The sequence below is a fragment of the Egretta garzetta genome, unplaced genomic scaffold (assembly GCF_000687185.1).
Source record: "Egretta garzetta isolate BGI_Z169 unplaced genomic scaffold, ASM68718v1 scaffold172, whole genome shotgun sequence".
Taxonomy (NCBI): Eukaryota; Metazoa; Chordata; class Aves; order Pelecaniformes; family Ardeidae; genus Egretta; species Egretta garzetta.
Genome location: NW_009258951.1, coordinates 4,320,554 through 4,342,617, shown reverse-complemented (window position 1 = coordinate 4,342,617; position 22,064 = coordinate 4,320,554). Strand labels below are relative to the sequence as shown.

The 22,064-nt window shown below is 35.8% G+C and overlaps 1 protein-coding gene across 4 annotated transcripts in view; it reads right to left on the bottom strand.

Moving 5' to 3' along the window:
* The window catches only part of SMC4 (structural maintenance of chromosomes 4), a 39,474-nt gene extending 18,438 nt beyond the window's left edge, over window positions 1-21,036 (bottom strand). Inside the window, exons 1-8 of one of the 4 annotated variants that reach the window (XM_035889936.1) lie at window positions 20,860-21,036; window positions 20,086-20,272; window positions 18,765-18,943; window positions 17,962-18,153; window positions 16,015-16,191; window positions 2,259-2,423; window positions 1,043-1,170; window positions 358-498 (exon numbers count right to left, since the gene is read on the bottom strand). In XM_035889936.1, coding sequence (XP_035745829.1) covers window positions 358-498; window positions 1,043-1,170; window positions 2,259-2,423; window positions 16,015-16,191; window positions 17,962-18,153; window positions 18,765-18,943; window positions 20,086-20,233 — 1,130 coding nt within the window. In that variant the 5' untranslated portion in view covers window positions 20,234-20,272; window positions 20,860-21,036. Of the gene's footprint in view, window positions 1-357; window positions 499-1,042; window positions 1,171-2,258; window positions 2,424-7,190; window positions 12,677-16,014; window positions 16,192-17,961; window positions 18,154-18,764; window positions 18,944-20,085; window positions 20,273-20,859 lie in introns of those variants that run through there. The other 3 variants (XM_035889938.1, XM_035889939.1, XM_035889940.1) reach the window with 3 other exon arrangements.
* Between the last annotated feature and the right edge of the window lie 1,028 nt (window positions 21,037-22,064).

Here is a 22,064-nt window from a genome sequence, read left to right as displayed (position 1 = left end):
GATCAACTAACAAAGTAATATTAAACACATTTTCAGCAATTTTTTTTTTTAAATGGAATTTATAATTCACATCTCTCACAAATAGCTTACTATGTTCTCAGAGGATGAGGGTTAATATTGCAGTTGGAGTAGAGATTAGCACCCAGACAAATCAATTTTAGGGAAACACAATTCATGCATAAGAGATTCATAAGGAAATCAGAGACAAATACCTAACTTCTGCTTTCTCAGGTGTTTCCCCCCCTCCGCAATACAACTACCACAGCTTTTTCTGAAAATCCTAATTCTAACACCACATATACAAAATACATAAAACACAATACTCTCAGCTTACGAGTCTATACCTAAAGTACTTACTTTTCAAGTTCTTTTAAAGCTTGTTTCTTGGTTTTCATTTCATCTGCAAGTTTAGTACTCTTCTCGTTAATATCTTTTGTTTCTATGTTAATTTCTTCTTTCTGCTTTTCCAAATCATTCATTCTCTTCTTTAGGTCATAGCTAGAGGGGGGAAAAAAAAAACAACAAAACAAAACAGAAAAACTGACTTTTTTCTATAAAGCTAACATTCATAAAGAATATACATTTCCAATCTTAAGTGTAGCACAGTGATTACGTAAAGTATTAAATCCTAATATCCATTATTGAGTAACCTTGCCAAGTTAATGCAAACCAGCAAGGAAATCTTAACACTTTGGATACCTCAGATGAAAAATAGTCTTTAAGGGGTCTACATTCTCAGTTTAAGTATAAAGCTTCAAGAGATTAATTTGCCAGACTATTTTGTGTAGAAAGCTGGCAAGCAGGTTTTTGGTTTTGTTTTTTTGGTGGTGGTGGGTTTGGTTTTTTTTCTTGCTGTTTTGGGCTTTTCTTAAAAGGTTTTTATGAAAATGGTCTTTATTTTCCACATGCTATTCAACTAATTTTGAAGGACTGATACAGCTGTTAAGAAATGCAAAATATTTCTAATTGGAGATATGGAAGTGGAGTTTAACACCTCCACTACCACATTAAAGCCAAGTCAAAAACTTTAGATAATACTTACATATAGTATTGACAGATATTATTCTTTTCTTTAAAGATTTTGTTTTCCAAACAAAGAAATTCAATGGCTTTATTCTTGTCCACTTCCAAGGCATCTTTTTCTTTTTCCACCATTTTAACTCTATTTAACTAGACAAGACAGAGAATCAGAGCTGACTTTACTGCTACTACTACAGAACATTAAAACATGAGAAAAAACCCCAGCCCCTCTGTAGCACGTGTCCTCTGGAGACTGTCTTCAACAATTAACTCTGCAAGGCAACTTAGCACTACCAACTTTCTGAAGTAACAGATCACCATTTCCGCAGCAAAGGCTGTACTTCTAGGGCAATTCAAACAGTCATTTAAAACTAAAAAGGGATCCTACAGATGCTAGGAACAGCTCAGGCAAATCGAGGAAAATGTAAGTGAGAAATAAAGGGGAGTTACCTACAGACAGTCTGTGTATGTTATTTTCTATACTTCAGCCTTTAGACTAGCCCCTTTTAAGTTAATTCCTCCAACTTTGTGTCTTCCGTCTTTCTTCCCAGAATTTAAGTCTGCAACATGTTAGGATTTACCAAGGACACATCAAGTAAAAAGAGCTTTGATGTTTAGTACTTTTAGAACTCAATGCATAAATAAAACATTATAAGTGCAAGTTCTGTCATAGATCTACACAGCCCAAGTCACAACTGATTTTCTGTATTTTAAGCCTCCTCATCCAGCTGTGTCCATCACCTCACCAATGCTCTGCCTCCCTCTTCCCCTCTCCTTTCCTTAGCATATGAAAGGCTTCCCTGCTACATCTCCCATTTGTTATTTAGCAGTAGGAGTAAGGCAGATTAAAAAGCCCCAGCTGGATGCATTCAGGTACTGATGACCTCTCTCTATGCAGTCTGCGAAGTTGATGTGGTGGATAGGATCGAAGAGCATTCAGCAGGTAAAATCCCGTGTTCCAACTCAAGCATTCAAACCTTTGGGAAGTGAAAGCCAACAGCACTGCAAGCATTTAAAGGAGTGCAACTGATGTTGACTGCCCATTTATTTTATAATAGAGAGAAAGAGCAGATGCAATTAAAGCTAACTCAAAATTTCTCTGTACTTCTACTCTCGTAGAGAAATGCCAAAAATTAACCAAGTCTTTATGTTAACTGTTTTTCTAAAAAATCCAGTAATGAAACATTGCAAGTTTATAACATTTATTTATAATTCAAACAAAGCTTTCAGAGACTCACCTTTTCTCCTCTCTGTTCATTTAAAATCTCTACTCTGCGACACAGAGTTTGGATAGGATTTTTCAGTCGTGCAGATCCTATTAAGTCTTCTAAGTATTCAAGCATGCCTTCATCATGCTCAGTCTGGCCTTTCGGTTTCATCATTGCGATTTGTTCGACTTCCCCCTTGGAAAAGAAAAGTTTGATGTTTTCTTTTCTTAACTTTTTTTTTTCTGGAGAAAAGAACTAGTATTCTGCAAAAAATACAAACATCTTCAGGATGCAGGTATGCGACCATATCCTAACAGTATAAAAAAAGAACAAAATAATGCAGTAACTGAAACCCACTATTCAGAGTACCCATGTATGTGGGACAACAAAGATGAATGAATAGAAGTTTCCTCCAAGGAGCGGTGATGTGCATGAAAAACAGCATCTCTTCTGAAACCAACATTCAGGTCTAAGCATTTTTTCATTTATCTAAAGATTCAAAATTATTTCCCCAACCTAAAAAAAGAAGAGAATAAAGCATGCCCTCTAGGTCACGTAGCACTCAATAGTCTTAAGGTAGCTTAATCAGGATTGAAGTCCCTGAAGGGTTCTCTTTAGAAAACAGAAGGCCCATAAAATCATGTCTGATGGATGAACTGGACTTGTAATTCATACAATTGAGGCTTCCTTTTTGGAAAAAGAAAAACATTCTTTAAGTATTAGGCTCCCTTCATTTAATTTCCCTTTACATAAAGCATTAACTTTAAATTATTAAGCTGAATAGTAACAATAATTAGTTTTTTTGAAAAATAAGAATTAGGAAAGATTAAACTGAGACAATGACAAGGACTGTTTATTTTACTGATGCTATCAATAGCCAACAAAAATCAAATCTACATTTTATGCTAAGGACAAAGTAGCACCCAATCTTTTAAAACACAGATTACATTTTGTAAATGACATGGTCATATATCAGAAGGTGAAGACATGAAATTGAATACACACATATTAAAATGTTATCTGGAGCAAGACTAGACATGATAGATGCTGCAAAAATTAAATAAAGAGAACACCGAGTAAAAACCATTCATCCTTCAAAAACCCGGGTAGTTAGGCACATGACAAGAGACAACTTATTTGTAAAACAGACAACCAATACTGCAGAGTGCCCGTATTGGCCTTTGTGACCAATTTTTAAATGCATGAAATAACAAGCTGGATTACAGTTTTTAATTTAGTTTTAGAACTGACAAGATTTAAAACCAAACCAAACTAAAATTTGTATTCCGGTATCCGAGCTAGGTATGTAAAAAAAGCCTAAGTCTATATCCACAGAGTGAAAATATAGTTAAGAATTTAGTTGTCATTGTTGGCTGCTTGTTGAGCTTGAGCTGACAGCTTAATCTCTACAAAAGCATGGATGAAGAAGAACTTCTCAAGAACATAGAGAAGGAGGGGTGATTAACCAGACTGCTGAAGAACCAGAAAGGGCAGTCACAGAAGTCAACAAACGGCAGGATTTCTAGGCAGGCATCGTAAATCAGACCTGTAACCAGCTAAGAAAGTTGAGGAAGTTCCTGAACCAAGGAAGTTGTTATAATTTTTTACCAAAGTGACTTCATTCCATGTACTCAGTATACAATGACACCTAGTGGCACTAGGCTTTTCTTCCAGTTAGTAAATACCACTTGGCTGAGCAGAAGGGAAAAAGTGAAGTTTTGCAGATTTTGCAATACAAGAAGTAGTATTTAAGTCAAGTTGTTCTTGCACGTAATTCCTTTGTTACAGTAAAACACAGAGGCAGAGGTTTTTGGGTTTTTTGAATTTAAATTTCTAGAAGTTAAATGCACCTAAGCTTTTATTTTCTGGTACTTACTGTTCCTAAAAACATGTCAGCAGGTTTGACAAGACGAAAAACCCAACTCTTCTTTTTATTTCTTCTGCATATCAAAAAGCCGAAGAGTTAGTTTTCTAATAACTACAGTTGTGTTTTATACAATTCCAATTACACATTTGCTCCCTTGCCACAAAAGTATGATTTCTCTACCAAAACACACCTGCTAGTGAGACATTGCTCATGGGTAGGAAACTGTGCAACCTAAACTTCTGTGGAATTGTCATGAATGTCTGTTTTGTTTCTTCCTGCATTAAAGCATCTCCTGTTTACATCCAAGAAAAAACAATCACAGAAAACACATTTAATTCAGGTGCCGAGCATCAAGTCTTAGAATTTTCTACACTGCATGTATATCCCTCAAATTAGGTGTCTCTGTAAACCCCAAAACTACCCTGGATTTAACATGAGCACAGGAATCATGGAAAAGCAAGGAATTTAAGTTAACCTTTTTTGTGACCTAGTTAAGCATAATTAACCATCTCCAAGTCACAACCATCTAAGAAAGATGATAATGCAGTTGTGAGGGTTCTCCGTAGCTCCTTAATGTAATGGAATATAACTACATCACGTTTAATGATACAGTAACTAATGAAATTTAATCCAATTGTATCTAATTCTATAACCTCATAAATTAAGAAATCAGGGTTTTGGTTGTCTACATGGCAAATAAATACATCACCACATGACCAGGAATTACTGGTGACTTCAGTTCAGGCCAAACATACAATAATATTGTGAAAAGCTGAAGTGAATTGAGTACAGTTGAGAAGATAATGCACGTGACTTGAACTTGTCAGGCTGGCTCTTGCCAATTTTATATAATTCCTCTACCTCACCATAAGCAAGCAATTTTAGAATTACATACTCTTCAGCTTGTATGAGATGGACTACCTACTTAAATTCCTGGATTCTTTCTTATCAAGGGTAAAAATGAAAACATTTAGAAACTATAAACAATAACTGAATAATAAGAATATTAAGTATTAATATTTTTATTCTTTTATCAAGTTATTATGAAATCTGTTTAGCCCACCGCTACAGTTAACACATTAAGAAATGAAAAGGTTTCCAGCGGTTTTCACTGATAAAGGAGACTGAAAAAGTTGTACCTGCTCTTTTTGCAAGTAGCTGTGACAATGATTAACAGGGGAAAAAACACATTTTACAACTCTGCATTCTGTTAAAACTTGATAGACAATTGAACCGTTTCTTAACTTTTTAACTGTACTTATTACTTGACCCATTATTTGAATTATGTTAAAAAAAAAAAAGCCTTGCTCATTTGTCTAGTAAAAGATCTTTTGAAGTACCGACAGCATTTGAAAGTGAAACTAAGGCAGCAGCAGGCAGACATTTGTTGAAAGAACATGCTTGGGCACGCTTAACATAGCCGTCACATCTAAATTTAAAGTCTCAGAACAGACCACCAGGAAATCTCTTTTAATTATTTGCCTCAGTTATCTTCCTCCAGTTCACAGGCATGAATTCAGGAGAGGAGAGTGAGCGATATGCAAAAAAAATAAAAAAAGTACATCCTCTATTTAGCCGAGAGGACAATCAAAATGGATGTCAACACTAAGACATTGGTGACACTGGCAGACAGCTGACAAAGAATAAAACATCCACGGAAGTAGTCGCTGTATGAAAAAGCATCAAATAACCATTGAGTATTTTGAGAAGGTTCTACATTCAGTGCAAGAACTCTAAATGGAATTACAAAGGCAATTTCAGTTTCTGCATTGTGTGTGAAGTCTTCTACATCAGACTGAAGTTATCACTGGGATGCTGGCACACTACTAGTAACAGAGGCAGTCAACTCAAACACTGGATAGCGAGCATAGATCTAAATAACAGTTTCTATAGAATGCCTCAGCTTAGTTACCAGAAAACAATTACTGGTACATTCCAATAGAGAACACAAGTTTATCTGTGGAGAAATTTCTAAGCAATGAAGTTAACTGACCGCTGTGGCAAACAATGAGAAACCTTGCTTGACAGCAGGCTACAAAGTTATGAAAAAGGGGCAGGAGCCATTGTCATCTAAAAGCCATTTCCTCTAGTGAAAAGTATGAGGAATAACTTAAGGAACTTGGGAAGCTGGAGATTCTGCTCTCCTTTGCACAGCTGAACTCTTGAGGAGGTGAATTATTTCAGTGCCACAATGTTTAAGATATTTTCTAAATTTAAATTTCTATTGTGCATAAGTAAAGAGCAAAGACTTTAAAGCAAGTAAATTGTGAAAACCTTCAAAAACCAGTGTAAGAATTGCTCATAATAAAATTAACCATTTGAAATCAGTGACTTGGATGAGGAGACTACACAAGATGGTCAGCATAAGCACAGGGTGAAGCATCAGTGCAAAACATGCTGGCCAGGAGTGGCTGGACTTGTTGCACCTGCTGTGCTTAAGCCCATGAGGTTGCCGGGGGCAGATGACCATAAGGATGTCTGATGAACTGACTAAAGTGGTGACATTCATCAGCATGTTCCATCACTATTTTAATGTTATGAGGCTGCCAAGTCAAGGATCCATCTTGAGTTCTGTGCATTTTAGTAGAAATTACACTTGCATGCTAGGAGTATTTAGAAACGCTGTACATTTAATGTAAGACTTCTATTATAGGCAGATTTAATCAAATTTCAGTCTCTATGTTGCATGCACACTCTTCCGTACTCATGTTAGACTAAAATTCTCATTAGGACTAGAACCATCTTGGTTTAACACAAGCAGCTTACTTAAGTAGCTGCGCTCCTTTTCTGTATGTAACTTCCTAAAGCAAATTTGTGAAGGGCAAGAATTTCACCTCCTACATCGCCCTCAAAAGGTGGGACAATAAAGTGCCTCAACTCTCTCTTAGCTCTTTTCTTAGAACTACTGCGATTTTCTCTAAAATGACACATTAATTTCAAAGAAGAGCTGATCCTCTCAGAACGGAAAGCTTTGAATGTGATTTTATCCAACGGTTTCTGGCACATAAAGATTTGAATTTTAAACAAGGTTATAAAACAGCTTGATAAAGGAAAGTTTTGACCTACTCGTTAAGCTGTCTTTCTGCAACTCTTACCACTAGCCTTGAAACAGGATACTACTTTTCACTTCTGCAGGTAACTCCTGTTTGTTGCTCTTGGCAGACAGCAGCAGTATGATCCAGCAACCTTCCTTTACATTGAGAGCAGGGTCTGTAGACTGAAGCACCAATTCCAAAGTTAAGGAGTCTGAATGGCATAATGCATTAATCCCAGTACTGATGTCATCCAGCCTCAAACGGCGATAAACTGTAGCTGTTGGTAATTTGCGCTGTGCACAAGAGTAGTTCAGTCTGTGATAGTGCTGGAACTGGAGTATTGCAGAATACAGCCGTCAGATTCCACTTTAAAATTCTGGTATGAAATGAGACAGGGCTAGCAAAAAGCCTCTGACACAGGAAAACTACTGACAGCAACCTTAAAACTCTTCATGAAGAAAGAAACAATACTTTTTTCTCTGGTTGCAAAACTTGCTTGCATTATGACTAGTTGTTTCTGGAGAACCTACAGAGCAAGGTATTTGCTTACCAATTACTGCCTCCTGTTTGCATCCCTGAAAATTTGGGAAGAAATAATTTTTGAAGACGGTGTCTTGCAACACAATAAGTTTTGGCAACTAAACTGTTAATACAACATTTGCTGATGTACTTTGTTAGCATTCCACAGAATAATTATAGCAGCAAGTAGGTAAAAACAATTTTCCAGGATTTTGAGTTGTCACTTATTTTCTGGTGTCTTAATCTGAAGCTTTAAAATAAAGTGCTGAAAACCTTGGAATAGATTAGCATGATCCTATACAACCTAATCATTTTGGCTAACACTTGAGTGTTAAAACCCAGACATCAAGAACACTTTTGAAGCACAGTAAAGCACAGGCACATTGAAACATGTATTCTAACAAGGGACTTTCGTAGCTTGGAATCCAGTAGATGGAAATGTACTGCACCCTGGGGGGGAGTACTGGGTAGTCTGGGTGGTTTTTGAGGGGAATTTTCTGTTGCAGTTGTTGTGTTTTAGTGTTTGGAGGGGTTTTTGGTAGTGGAGCTCTTCAACACTAGTCAAATTCAGAAGTGGAGTAGTGTAACATCTAACTGAAACGAAATTTACATTGTTTTGCTCGTGAGGAATAGTTTTAGATAAAATACTGCCTAGTAGGTGCAATACTATATATTGGAAAAGCCTTCTGTGTTTTTACACACAGCTGAGAAACTTAGAGAGGCATTACCTTAGAGAGCAGGACATCATCGTTGTCTTAGTTTCCCATTTCAACTGTAGCAAGAAGACAAGAAATCTTCTACTAAACCCTTTGTGGAACTTCCAACATACTTTATCAATTGAATGCAGGCTTAAAAATCACACATTTTGTCAATGTTGGTAAATTAGACAAATCCTTTATACAAGCTTTTCTTTGCTTACATTTTCTCCACCTTTGAGATGCTGGGCAGGAGGAAAGCCTTCTTACATCAAGTTGTACAAAGGAAGCCTATCGCAAATAAGGAGCACCTCCTGTGATAGCCTGGCTATTTTCCTCTCATAAGAAGTTTCCTGAGGTTTCAACATTTGGATTTACCCCCTCATACCTGGACGTCAAATCTACCTAGCTGTGGTTCTGGATCAATACGAGATAATAGTTTCATTTCAGAATGCAGTTGCTACCAGCGTTTGGAGTAATGAAAAGTAGAATAAGCCTAGCTACTACAGTCTGTCCAATTTCTAATTCCTTCCTTGTAACAGAAGTGTTACAGTACTGGGAGAGAAAGCTGTCGGCTGGCATTATGGTAAAAACAGGTAATTCTGTTTCAAGATTACATTAAACTATCACAAAAAATTAGATATGACAACTGTGGCTACAATATTTGGTATTTTTAGGATTTTTTTAAGTCCAGAACAATATTTTATTAGTTTCACCGTAATGGTAGCATACTTTTGATAACATCAAAGCTTTTAAGGCTTTTTAAACACCCATATAAGGAAGTTTTGTTATTGAATCCAAAATCTGAGTAACAGCAGGCTATCTTGTCATCTCAGGCATAACACCCATTACAGCACAATTATAAAAAACTTAACACTGTCAATATGCATATTCAATTTGCTTACTAAATTAACTGAACTACAGTTTACAACTTCACAGTATTGCATAGTTCCATTTCATTTAAGTCATATGCAAATGTAGACAGTGGTCAGAACATCATTTACTTTAACTTAGTCAAGCATTGCAAGATTAACAGTCGTGATGTTGTAACAATGTTATTATATATGTGTGTATAAAAAAAGATTTAGTGTAAACATGTTAAATTTTAGATTCAACGGTTTAAGCATGAACATTTGTTCCCAAAAAAGGGCTATTTGAGTTATCAGGAAAATTTGCACCACACTGAACTTCAAAACAATAAAGGTTTTTTAAATGCAACAGGTGATCAACTAACTTGTCCTTTAAGCACTGAACTGAAGCAAACAGTTGAGCTGTATCCAGCATATCCAGAATGCTGAGAAAACAGTACTTGCAGTTACAACAGCCACATCTAACTCAAAGTTTTGTCGACCATTATAGTAGCTGTAGGCAAAATCTGTTACCGTTCATCCTATTGAAGAAAATCAATCTTGATCGATCCAAATTATAAAGCCAATTTCAATTATTTTCTAACTTTTTAAGATGGAAGGCTAGACAGAACCGACCTGGCATAAGGCAAACTTCTCTTAATAAAATAATAGTAAAGTTTAGAATTTTTAATCTTACTTTAAGGAACACAGCCATATTTCAATTTCTTTCAAACAGTGAAACATTTCTCCCAGAGCAAGGGGAATATGGACGTGAGATTTTGCAAGTATTTCACTAGCCAGCTACAGGAGTTGAAAATATAAAGCACAGAAATTCTTAGCATCACCAACAAAAGGAAGAGCAATGGCTTATGCAGCCAGTCACACCATGGATTTGCTTGAAGAAGAAACCACATTCGAACATTTAGAATGTTTACTATAAATCTATTTTTCTACAGAGATTTAAAAGATAGAAAATCCAAGACTAATTTTGGGAAATTCCAGTTAGCGTTTTTCCTTCCTTTGTCTTCTAATCCACTTTTGAATAGCAACATTAGAACTAGCACCAATACAAATTACTACTAATTAGGTTCAGGCTCTTTTCTGATGCAGCTCCAATTCTACCTGTTTGTTTCAAAGAACTTGTAGCTGCTGCAAAAGTCAATCGGGAGTAAAATTAAGAGGAGAAGTAGTAATGAATATCAACCTGTCGTATCACTTGATAAGTGCTAGCTTAGGAGTTGTGTAATTCTTAGTTTCTGCACCTGACAGCTGCCTCAGAAAATTATTCTTCATGGATATTTTGTGTAATCAGTTTCTTGATACAAAAGCACCCAAACTGCATTTTTGTCTTCTATAAGCCACTAGGCAGCAATATGAGAGGAGTCTTGCAATTTTCCTATATTCTACTTGCACTGTTTTCAACCCCTCTCCCATTTTTTATTTTTCCTTATATTGGACTAGGATTACACTGCTTACACTTTGCTTTTTTTTTTTACTTTAGCAAAACAATAGCTGTCACTTTTTAAGCAGGAGTACAGTAAGGAATAGCAAAAATAAGTGCTAAGTTTGTGTATCTTCGATTTTCCACAGTGGTAATTTCAATTTGACTTTATTTGGACAGTGTGCCCGTAATCCCCTCTTCACGTCAAGTTTTGACTATGAATTCTAGTTGTACATACATTGGCCTTTGAAGCTATGTACATAGATAACCAATATTCCTGTAACCTTATTCTTCTTCTCGTGGAAATGTGACTGTAATACAGCTCTCATTGTAAGCCAGTACAGTTTGGGTTGGGCTTTTTTTTCCCCAATTCCATGTTATTTCTGCTATTACTTAATGCTTGCAGTCACATCTCATTTCTACCCTTCAGTTTTACCAGATGGCAAATACACAGGAGGGGAGAAAGTATCAAATACTCAACTTCATTCTCTGCCTTCCAAGGAAAGTGTTATAAGCTAGGTGGGAAATCAAGAAAGTCAAATAAGTAATAAATGCATATACACAAATCTACAAGGCCACTACTGTCCAAAGATGAGGAAAAACTTAGAATTAGCCTGTTATACAACATTCAGTTGTTTGCACAAAACTACTATTCTGCACTCTGGAAATAATTTAAAAGTAGCCTTTGTCAAGCTGTTTGCACATCTGTCTAATTTTAGAAGCTTTCTTAAGACATTCTTGTATTTAATACAAGAATAGAAATTGAGTGCAAATCTAGAGTCACTTCGGAATCTAAGTCAGTTATTGTCAAACTCAACCTACAATGTTTGACTTTAGTTTAATTAGAACATACCAATAATCTTTTTAATTGATCACTCAATTACACATTGCCATTAGAAAAGTGGTTTTTTCCACTTTCCATATTTCCCTATTTTTCTGAAGAAAGCTTAATAAACATTGGTTACAATGTTATGTTGCAATTCGCAAAATAAAAATAATATGAATAGCCAATGTAAGTTTTATGGTAATGTAAAAGGATTCATTTTGAAACTGCACATAAGATTTATTAGCATATCTTATGCTGCTCTGGATTCACTTCAGCATAAAATGTAATATTTAAACGGTCAGTGAAATTGATTCTGTATTCTATGAATCAGTGCAAGGCTTCTATTTTTACATAATATTTTATTCAAAGAATCTGGTTTTACTTAATTACATTATCACACTTGCTTTAGTTCTTCCTACCACTTCAGCTCAGCTGTCCTTGACCTTTCTAGAACAAACCTCTCTTCACCACCAACGCTGGCAGCATAGATCCCCATTTATAATCCCAGTAGAGCTTTTCAGCTTGTGCTCCACTCGGCACTTTAGCTCAAATGTTGGTGTGCCTCATTAGGAAAGCAGACCTCAACAATTGGGAACTTCTGGCTTATCTCAAAGTGAGAAGAAAATCTGCTGTCCCTCATTTCCTCTCCAATACACTGAAAGAGCGACTCCTACATTATTTCCACAAAGCAGCAGGTGAAAAACTTGACTAAACTTCCTTTCTGGCAACATAATCTTGCCATAGGATAAGACTTAGTACATTACAAAATGCCGTTCCAAATCAGTTACAAAAATACATACATAGAAAAATAACTGTAGCCATTTATACTTGCTTAGGATTACATAAGAATATTTTAATTATTGAAAACATTTAAGTGAAATACTACTGTAATGAGTACAAAATTAACTTAAAAGTTTCAATTTGTTTGAAACGAAGTAGCTTCTAAAGTAAATTTAAATCAACTCACAAAAGTCTGCTCCCATGATGATGTCTTTTAGTACAAAATTAATTCAAAGTCTTGTGATATTTATTACCATATCTGCAATATTCATTTGCAAAGTTGCTGAATGGGAGTTACCTAAGAAACTCCACTTTCCTTTTAAAAAATTTATATCAACTATACTTCTCTTACCTGGAAAGACTGCAAAAACCATTTTCAACGGGCATTAATGGTTGCGGTCCACAGCCAGTTTGCTTTGCTCTCCAGACATGCCTACCATGAGATGTCCAAAACTGACGTTCCTTCAAGTGCTCCCCATTTATTTAACAATTCCTTAGAGGCAAACCAGCCAGGATAGAAAGGCTGAAATTGTTTTCTGGCCTCAAAGTTAACCTGTTCAGAGGAGTCAGTACTGAGCAACAGCAAACACACTTACCTTCCGAGCTTTGCCCAGCCTAGTCAGAGCACAGAACCCATACAAGTTTTCTGCATATATACACTTGATGTTCCAAGTAAGTCATTGAGAAAAGCTAAGCAGTTTTATTTGTTGTTCTTTACAGATATACAAGTTACTGAAGCTGGGGCATTAGGTGTGGAAGACAGAAAAATAGTAGCAAGATGCAGATAGATTTTACCACAGTGCTTAGCATACTTTTTTTTTTTTTTTTTTTTTTTTTTTAAGTGACAAGATGCATTTTTTCCAGTTGCAGTTTCAGGCTGTGGCAAGCTCATTAAAAATGCACTGAACAGTTCTGTATTACTAAAGTACTAAAAGCATATAGCAATTTATTAAAAACATGAAATATGTAGTGTTAGAACTTAAGGATCACAAAAATGACAAACTCCTCCTGTTAAGTGTTGGCAATATCCCATTGTAACCACAACCATTTTTTACACATGATTCTTTTTTCAACTAGCTAGTTCAGGCACAGAATTTGTAATACTTCTAGAACTACTCAATTAGTCATACATATTCTGTTTTTCCACAGGTGTTTTTTGTAATGTTACTCTCAGAAGTCACCAGTAGTTTGATTTTAATATTTTCAATATGGCATCAGCAGAAGTACCTGTACCATGCCCTACCTGACTTTTACAAAATTTGGTCTGACCTAAGCTTTCAAATTTTATCCTAAAAGGCACCAAAATCTGCTGTGTCAGAAAAAGACTGCAAAATAGGGGGTGAAGTGGGAAGAAGAAACCAAAAAAATAAAGCAGTCTTCTAAAAAGCAAATATTTTCCACTGAGTAATGCTAAATATGCTAGCAAGATATAATCAAGTATCTAAAGGTTTTGTTACTACATGTAGGATATGTTCTCTTACAACTTTTTCTTTAGTACTAACTAGGGAATATTCAGTCACACACCAAAACCAGCACTTGATAATCCTTAATTAACATTTTTTCCCCAAATCTGTATTACAAGTGAAATATTTTAATGACACCCTATTGACATAGTCAAAAATTGAAGAGATTTATAATTCATTTTATATGAGACATTACTGTGACTTGATATCAAGTTAAACTTAGGGTAGCCTATATTAGTTTAGCTGTAACAAGAGAAGAAAAAAGTTAAATAAACCTGTTACTTATCCCTCCAATTTTAAATATCTTAATTTGGAAAACAGTAGTGTAATCATTAATTTGGAAAACATTGTGATAGTAGTTCACAGCCTTAGCCTTCTGACATGGTCTCATTTACTTCCAGCTATAATTTTTAGTATTTGGGTTTTGAAGTTCTGCTGTCATGTGGAAAATATGGCTACACTTCGCAACTGGAAAATACTCAACTCTGAATCGCCAAATCAGTAGATTGCAATTTAAAAAGGTGCAAAACCTTGTATGCAAAGAGAAAGGACCTTGCCTCAGTCAGAAAGATTAAAGAAACAGAAAATCTCAGTACAGTTTCCTCTACCATTCACAGTAATACATTCCCCACAAAGCATCTAGTGGAACAAAAGAAAAAAATTATGGTGGGAACCATTGCTTTTGCGTTAATATTGGTTATTCCTCCCCCTTATTTCCCATTGTACAGGAGGAAAGCATGAAACTCCAGCTTTTAGGAAAAGGTACATTCTCCTCGTTGATAGCTTCCTGGGAAACAATTAATGGGAGAACAAATCACATTTGGGGAAGAAAAAAAAAGAAATAAAAAAGGCTTAGCAATACTTCCACCCAAATGTTCCCTTCCCCTCCTCCCAGTGGTAAAAAGGTATGTTCTTCAACACTAAGCTTTAGATGCCTCTGCACCATAACTTCTACCTAGCTTAATCTTTGTCTCTGAATTCTCTCCCTTTTAGAAATTTTGCTAAAATGATACTTAAGAACAACTGTATAGAAAAAAAGTGTGTATTTACTACAGTTGTTTTGTTGAAGGTACTTCTCACTCTCATCTTAAAACAGAAAATACAGGAATAAAATGTTGGAGGGAATAATTAATTGGCATGGAGACTTCAAAACAGATATATCCTCTTTTTGTGGGTGTAACTGTAAAAAAGGACTGCACAAAAAGGCTTGAGGAAGTGAAGCAAGCACAGCGACCTATCTAGAATTTTTTTTTTTTTTTTTTTTTTTTTTAAGAGGGGAACTGGAAGCTCCTTTGACAAAAACAGGCCTAAAATAAACTCTACTGAAAAATTTCAGACCTTGGGAGGCTCCCACTGTTCACTAATTTTATAGGCCGTGATCCTTTAGAGTAGATTTGGGACCTGTTAGTAACAGTAGTGAAATAATTACAGGTAATAGCAAATATAGTTACTCAACTGAATTAATATTTAAATACTTCCATCAAGTACTTTAACTCAATTTACATTTTAACTAATTGTTGGGCACACAGCAAAATTCTCCATTATTATTTAAAAATTAGAATAAATTAGTGTGGTTCTCTTCAGCCTGTCTTTTAAACAGCAGATGCCAGCAAGCCTTATAATTATAAGGTCAAACATGAATATAGATGATATTATATTGACAAATTCTATGATTATTTTTACAGTATGGGTTGTAAACTGTAGCTTTCAAAAATGTAGCTTAAATTGGCTATAAGCCTGCCATTCTGAGTCCTCTACGGTTGTTAAACAAGTGTAAACAAAAAGTACACTTCATGTGTTTTTTCCTGCACTCAATTTCTATACACAGTTAATTCTTATATACATAATTCTCCAGTAAAACCATGCCTATATATGAGAGCCACAGATAACTTATCAGTAGAATAATTAAGATTTAAGTTAATATTGATGCACTTTTAGATAAAGTATAAACAAGTTGCTGAATCTCTGCCACGCTTAAGCAGCACAATAATATTGGGGTTTAAGGTTTATTTTACTACACCAATATTTACGTGCTGCTAGGGCGGAACAAGTATGACAACTCTTCTATTCATCCACATGTCAGGAACACAAATTTGTTAATAGAAAAATTTGTATTAGGATCTTCAACTGTTTCTCTTCCTTAAATTTCTAAAGCAGCAAATAATGATTCGCACCTTTATTACAGCATGCAAACCATGATGTGCTGCTAGAGTACTTTAAGGCCTCAAATACAAGACTTATAACCTAGACAGTATTTTTTTTATAACTGGAAATATAGCTTTACGTAAAATTGTTCTTATTCATACACCAACCTGTAAAATTAAGAACCTGTTATGGTCCAGATCAATTCCATGGCTTCGAAGAAGAATACCAACATCTTTGAATGTCTTTTTCTTTCCATTGATGTGGTAGACAGAAGTATTATCTCTATAAGCAGTTCTAGATACATAAAAATTGCTGTTAGGAATGACTTCGTAGTCATCTCCTTCCTGTTTTGAGGAAAAACAAAGCCAGAAAAACAATTACCATATCACAGGTTTACCTCATATTTCACAATTAAGCACAGAAGTTTTATCATGTTCAGGTTTTAAGTCAACTGCACTCTGAGGTCTAATAGAAGTGGGAACTCTCTTAAAGCTGCATTTCTCAAAAAGTGAGGAAAAAAACCACAACAATTTGAGCACTGGACAAAAAATAGCACAAATCATTTAAACTGAGTGGCCTTCATAGTATGCCTTTCCTACCTCAAATACAAGCTATTGCTTTGAAAATACTTAATTTATTCTCTTTACCACTGCTTCAAATCACAAAGGAAAAAGCCTACTTCAAATTTAAAGCGGCTGTGCTATTCCACCCTTTAAATTTTAGATTAGGAAGTCTTGAATGACTTAACTACTGTTTGCTTTTTAAACTCCTCTTTTATAGTGCTAGGAAAAGGAGTTACTTTTAGCTGAGTAGTTCTAAAGAGAAACTGTAGAAGATAAAAACATTAAAGATGTGACAAATATGACATCATCAGCTTCAAAAGATATCTTAGACTTACCTACAAAGCAGCAACTAAAAAAAAGCTGGTATTATACTTTTAAAAAGTTAAAATTGATGCATGCTTCTTGTAAAGCCTTAAACTGGCCTACACTTTCCCAGATTAACCCTCAAGAGCATAATCAAATTGGTATCTAGTATATTCACAAGTTCTTTAGATCACAAAGTTAGCTCCTAGATGTTGATACAAAGTCAAGTGAAAAAAAACAATAAATTTAGTAATTTTTGAATCTGGTTATTATAAATACAAACAAAAGGTATGTGTGTATGTATATCAAGCCAAAGGAAAAAAAAAAAAAAAAATCCATCTTTTAAAACAGTTCCTTCAGAGCCTGTATATATTGTCACTTTATTAACACAGTTTTTGAAATTTCAGTGTACATCCCCCACTGTTTTGACCAACCCAAACTCAACAGTTGATATTTCAGCTAGAACGTGTGCACAAAAATTAGATGAAGAGAAATAAGTTCCTTGCATTGTAATTGCAATAAATAAAAAAAAAAAAAGTCAGAAGTTTTTATCAATACATGAAGTGGGAAGCAAAATAAGTATTTTTTTAATTTCCCAAGACTTTTTATTTCATTCAAACAAAATATCAGGTTCAAAAATATTTAGTGGTCAGATGTAAGGTCCAGAATTTTTTACAACAAATCTGTTTTAAAATTGCAGGCATGTTTACAGTATATAGAGTATAAATAAGTTTAAGATTCATTATATATTTTTCTAAATGTAGATAATCTAAAATAGTTTCTAACTGGTTTGAAAAGTTTTGCTTAAATAGGCTTTATTTCTTAATATACAAGCTCATATTATAAATTTAAGAATATATAACATGTCTAAACATAGACTTACGAATTTTTAGGGGTCCCATTAATTTCAGAAATAAGTCTAATAAAACAGATGACAACTCTAAACCAATGACTTCTTAAAATGATTATTACATATTTCTAAATAGTTTTTAAATGGACAGGTACCAGATATTAATCTTTGAGAAAATAAAAACAGAATGCCTACTAATATTTTAAGAACTGGACTACTCAGTAGAGGATCTTTTTTAAGCCAATTAACTTCGAATTGATGTTTTACAGCCCAAAGGTAAACTAATTGTGCTATGAAGCTTTCCCCAGCTCAAACTAAAATAACCAAATAGTAAAAGTTTTCAAATCCTTAAAGAAAAAAAAAAAAGTCTCCACTGTTCTGAGTAGAAGCATACATACCTTGTCAATGATCTTTTGGAAGTGGACTTCCACAGAACAACTCTGGATGTCCGTATGTTTGTCAGAATTATGGATCAGCACAGAGAGTTTTTTGGATCTGATTTTTTGTGCTCGATACCCAAACACAAAAAGCATCGAATCAATTACATTGGATTTTCCACTCCCATTTGGCCCAATAATACATGAAAAACGCTGCATATAGAAGGAAAAAAAAAGTCATATTCAAAGGGAAATAGATCCTGGCCAGGGTACATCACCTATTTCATTTGTGGACCGTTTAAAACACAATTATTCTTAGTGCATGAAACTGCAGACTATTTGATAGCTTAGTTTTTACTGCCAAAGGTAAAGCGGTACAACTTAGTTAATAAAAAAACCACACCTCAACTCAGCTCAGCTTTCTAAATTTTAACTTGTTAACTCAAAGCGATACTGCATTTAGCAAGCATGTTCGCAAGGAAAGTTTCATGATTAGCCACGTAAGTCTCTTGTGGGCACTAAAAAATATTCTCATTCTTCAAACACACTCCTAAAAGTTCTCCAGTAAACGAAATAAAGAGAAAAGTGTGCTTTTTTAAGGTTTACTGACAAATTAAAATTGTACAGTATCAGAACATTGCATTTAACTGTTTTCTCTGCTGTACAATAATGAAAATTTAGAATATCACTATATAAGTAATTCTAAAACTTGATTATTTTTCAGTTATTTTGAGGTAAGCTTACATGAAAATACAGGAAGGAATACTACCACACAGCTAAGTCTTACCTTCATTTACAAAATGCTTAAGGTAAAAGAAAGATACCTTATGAAAAGGTCCCAGAGTTTGCTCCCCTGCATAGGATTTGAAGTTCTGATTTACAATATGAGTTATCATGAGACGAGGAGCACCAGCTTCATTGGTCATTGCTGGAGGCGGGGGAGGAGAGATGCTACCCAAAATCTCTTCTAAACTTCGATTATCAAGCACCTCATCTGAGACTGCTAAAAAACATCCAAAATAAATGGAAAGAAAAAAAAGTCTATAAGCTCTTAATGACTAGACACCTTTTAAAACGTGCAACTGGAAAAGCAAACATCATTTCTATATGAACCAAACCTATACTTTTGTCTGTAATTATTAAAATGAGCTAAGTGGAATGAAAATTCTTCTTTCCACGAACTGAATCTTTAAAAAGAGATACTTAAGACGTCTCATCGATTCACTAGTGGATTTGTTCTTTCATTATGTAATTCTTATTCTAACACAGTTCAATAGGCACTCTGCAATTACAACAGCTACAACCGTCACAATAAGCCTACAAATCTGAAACAGGCAAAGTCTTTCTCATTAATAAGTGCAAAGCCACATTTCAAGCGTGCTCACAAGTCACTCTGCAAGATTTGGGGATCGCTGCACAATGCTCTGAAAGCTGTAATGACAGCACAACTACTCTGCAAAGACAGGAAGTTTGTTACGAAAACAAACCGGCCCCCTGGATATCAGCTAGTTGTAAGCAAAGCAGCTTTTCAACAGTTACTAGCAAGTTTTCCTTCAAGTAGGCACTAGTTTTTGCACCAATTTCAACATACTAATCCATTTGTCAAATACCTCGCTTCAATAATTGCATATCTGGCTACCCAAAAAGACTCACACTGCTGTTTTTCCAGACATTTTCAGCAAAAGCTCAACTCAAGAAACTCAAGAAAATACACTGCTTCATGAAAAAGAAAGTCAAATCATTTGAAGAGTTAAGTAAATAAACTTGACATTTATTCCATTCCAAGAAATCCCATACCATTGGCTGCATATAAATTTGAAAAATCCTGCTGTTGTACCACAACCTTAAACACAATGTTACAGATCAGGAATATGAAATAGGCTCTATTAGGAGAAAGAGAGTCTACAAATTGCTTTTGCACTTGTACTAAATTGCTGGTCCAAACACTTTAACTCTTTGCAGGCCCTCTTTACCGTTTTAAAAGCAGTTTAAACTTGCCAGGAGTCAAGGCTTTCAATGTTCCTTTCTAGAAGAGAAAAGAGCAAATCCTATCTGGAATAGTTGGTAAATTCAACTGAATGTTGTTGCTAAACAGGAACTATCTTCAAGTTTACACACCATCAGAACCACAATATTCAGACCTACCTTGTGGAGGTACTTCACCAAGCTGTCTGTCACCTTCGTTTTCCACTTCCATGGCCTCCTCTAAGGGCTCTCTGCCTTTCCGATGGGCTGCTGTAGAGGTTTTGGTGTTCTGGCTTGGCATGATCTCTGTTGGCTGTTCCCCTTCCATTCCAAGCAATCAAACTACTGAAGAGATCTATCTCCTTTGCTAACATAAACAAGAAAACCCTGTGATCTCAGCATTGAACTACAATCCCCTAAGGAATATACCTACATGCCTGCCCAGATGTTCGACTAATTTAGAAACTAAAGACTAGAGGTGTTTTGAAGACAAAAATCCAAATCTGAAACAAACCCCAAAGCTCAGCCTCATAAACAATGTATTTTAAGATACATCACCCCCCAAAACAACGGACCAACCCTAATCCGTGGTAACTGCATGAATCTACCTACTGAAAACTCACACAGCCATGTTCAACGCAGTTACTATGCTCAAAGAAAGCAACCGTGATGCTGGGGGCAAAAGAGTTAAAGACACATTCGCAATAACAAACTGAGTAGCCATATGTTTTTTGGGAACACTCTTTACATACACGTTTCAGATCTGACACGCATTTTACTTTCAACAGCCCATGCTGACTATATATTTGATACGGATAGATAAACAAAAAGACCTGCATAACTATAGCAAATACTTCACTCAAACAGTTTAAATCGACACATTCGTTTCATAAAACATAACACAACTACTACTGCCAGCATTCAACACTTAACAGAGAAAGCAAACCAAAATACCTTAATCAAGCTGTGATGTTAAAGTTAACTGATCAAGAACGGAACGTTACAAAAGTCCATCAGCTGGCACTTAAGCACAGCTCCCGAAAAGTATAAATAGAAAGCAACCGATGAGAAGACAGACGACTGCAAGAGCGAAACTCTCTCCAAAGAGTTTAAATCGCAGCAAGTGGCGAAGTTAGTTCGCAGAAAAACATACATGAGAAAGTTTACTTCTCACAAGATAAAAAACTGACGTGGTTAGAAAGTCATCTTACAATTGGTGCCAATCATTTGACGTTTTCAGACCTACCCCCAACCCACACTCTCATGAGAGTCCTTCATTTGGGACAATGGGGGAGGGGGGGGAAATGAGAGAAAGAACTCATTTTAAGGCAATTCGAGTCTATGCCCCTGTTAAGAAGTGTTCCGCAATGGCTGTCTCAGACAATTACAGCCTCTCAAAGTACCAGATTATTTTTTTTTTTCCAAAACTGCTCCATTCCAACAGAATTGTGCAATATAGACCTATTTACCTTACCAACCCTTCCCCCCCAGACACTTCAACAGAATGAACAAGCATAACTACTTGACCTCAGCTTTTAAATCGCGATAAATCAGCTGCCACATACTCTCTAACAAATTTAACAAATTCGTGCCCGGCCCCTCCCCGAGTCAGCTCAAAGGTAGTTGTTAAAAAGCATCTCTCGGCGGTCTCCTGCCAAGTGCCGGTTTTGTTACGGACACGGCGAAAAAGACGAGTCAGAGACGGACAGAAAGGCTTCCTTATCAACAGCCGATTAACTCTGATAGCGATAACCCATGTCACTGAAAAGTTTTTGGTTTGGTTTTTTTTTTTTTTAATCCATCCGTTAATCTATGGCGTCCAGCTGCACCCTTGTCACGGGCTTTCTAAGCCCGAGTCTTTCTTATGATTCGTGTCTCACACTTGAAGCATAAAAGGAGCAGGCAGAGCTAGTTACGGAAGGGTCCCTGCTTTGTAAGCAGCTGAAAATCGGGCCCCTGCGCTACCGAAACATATTCCTGTGCTTCCCCGACCTAGGTGGCTCTCTGATTCACGGTCCCCAGAGGTCCGTAAGGGCACAGCGGGAAACCTGCCTTCCCCCTCGGGCTGCGGAGGACCCTCTCTCATCCCCCCTCCTCAAACCCATCTGCTGACACCGGCCAGGACGGGCACGCCAGGCACCGTGCCCCGCCGGCGGGGG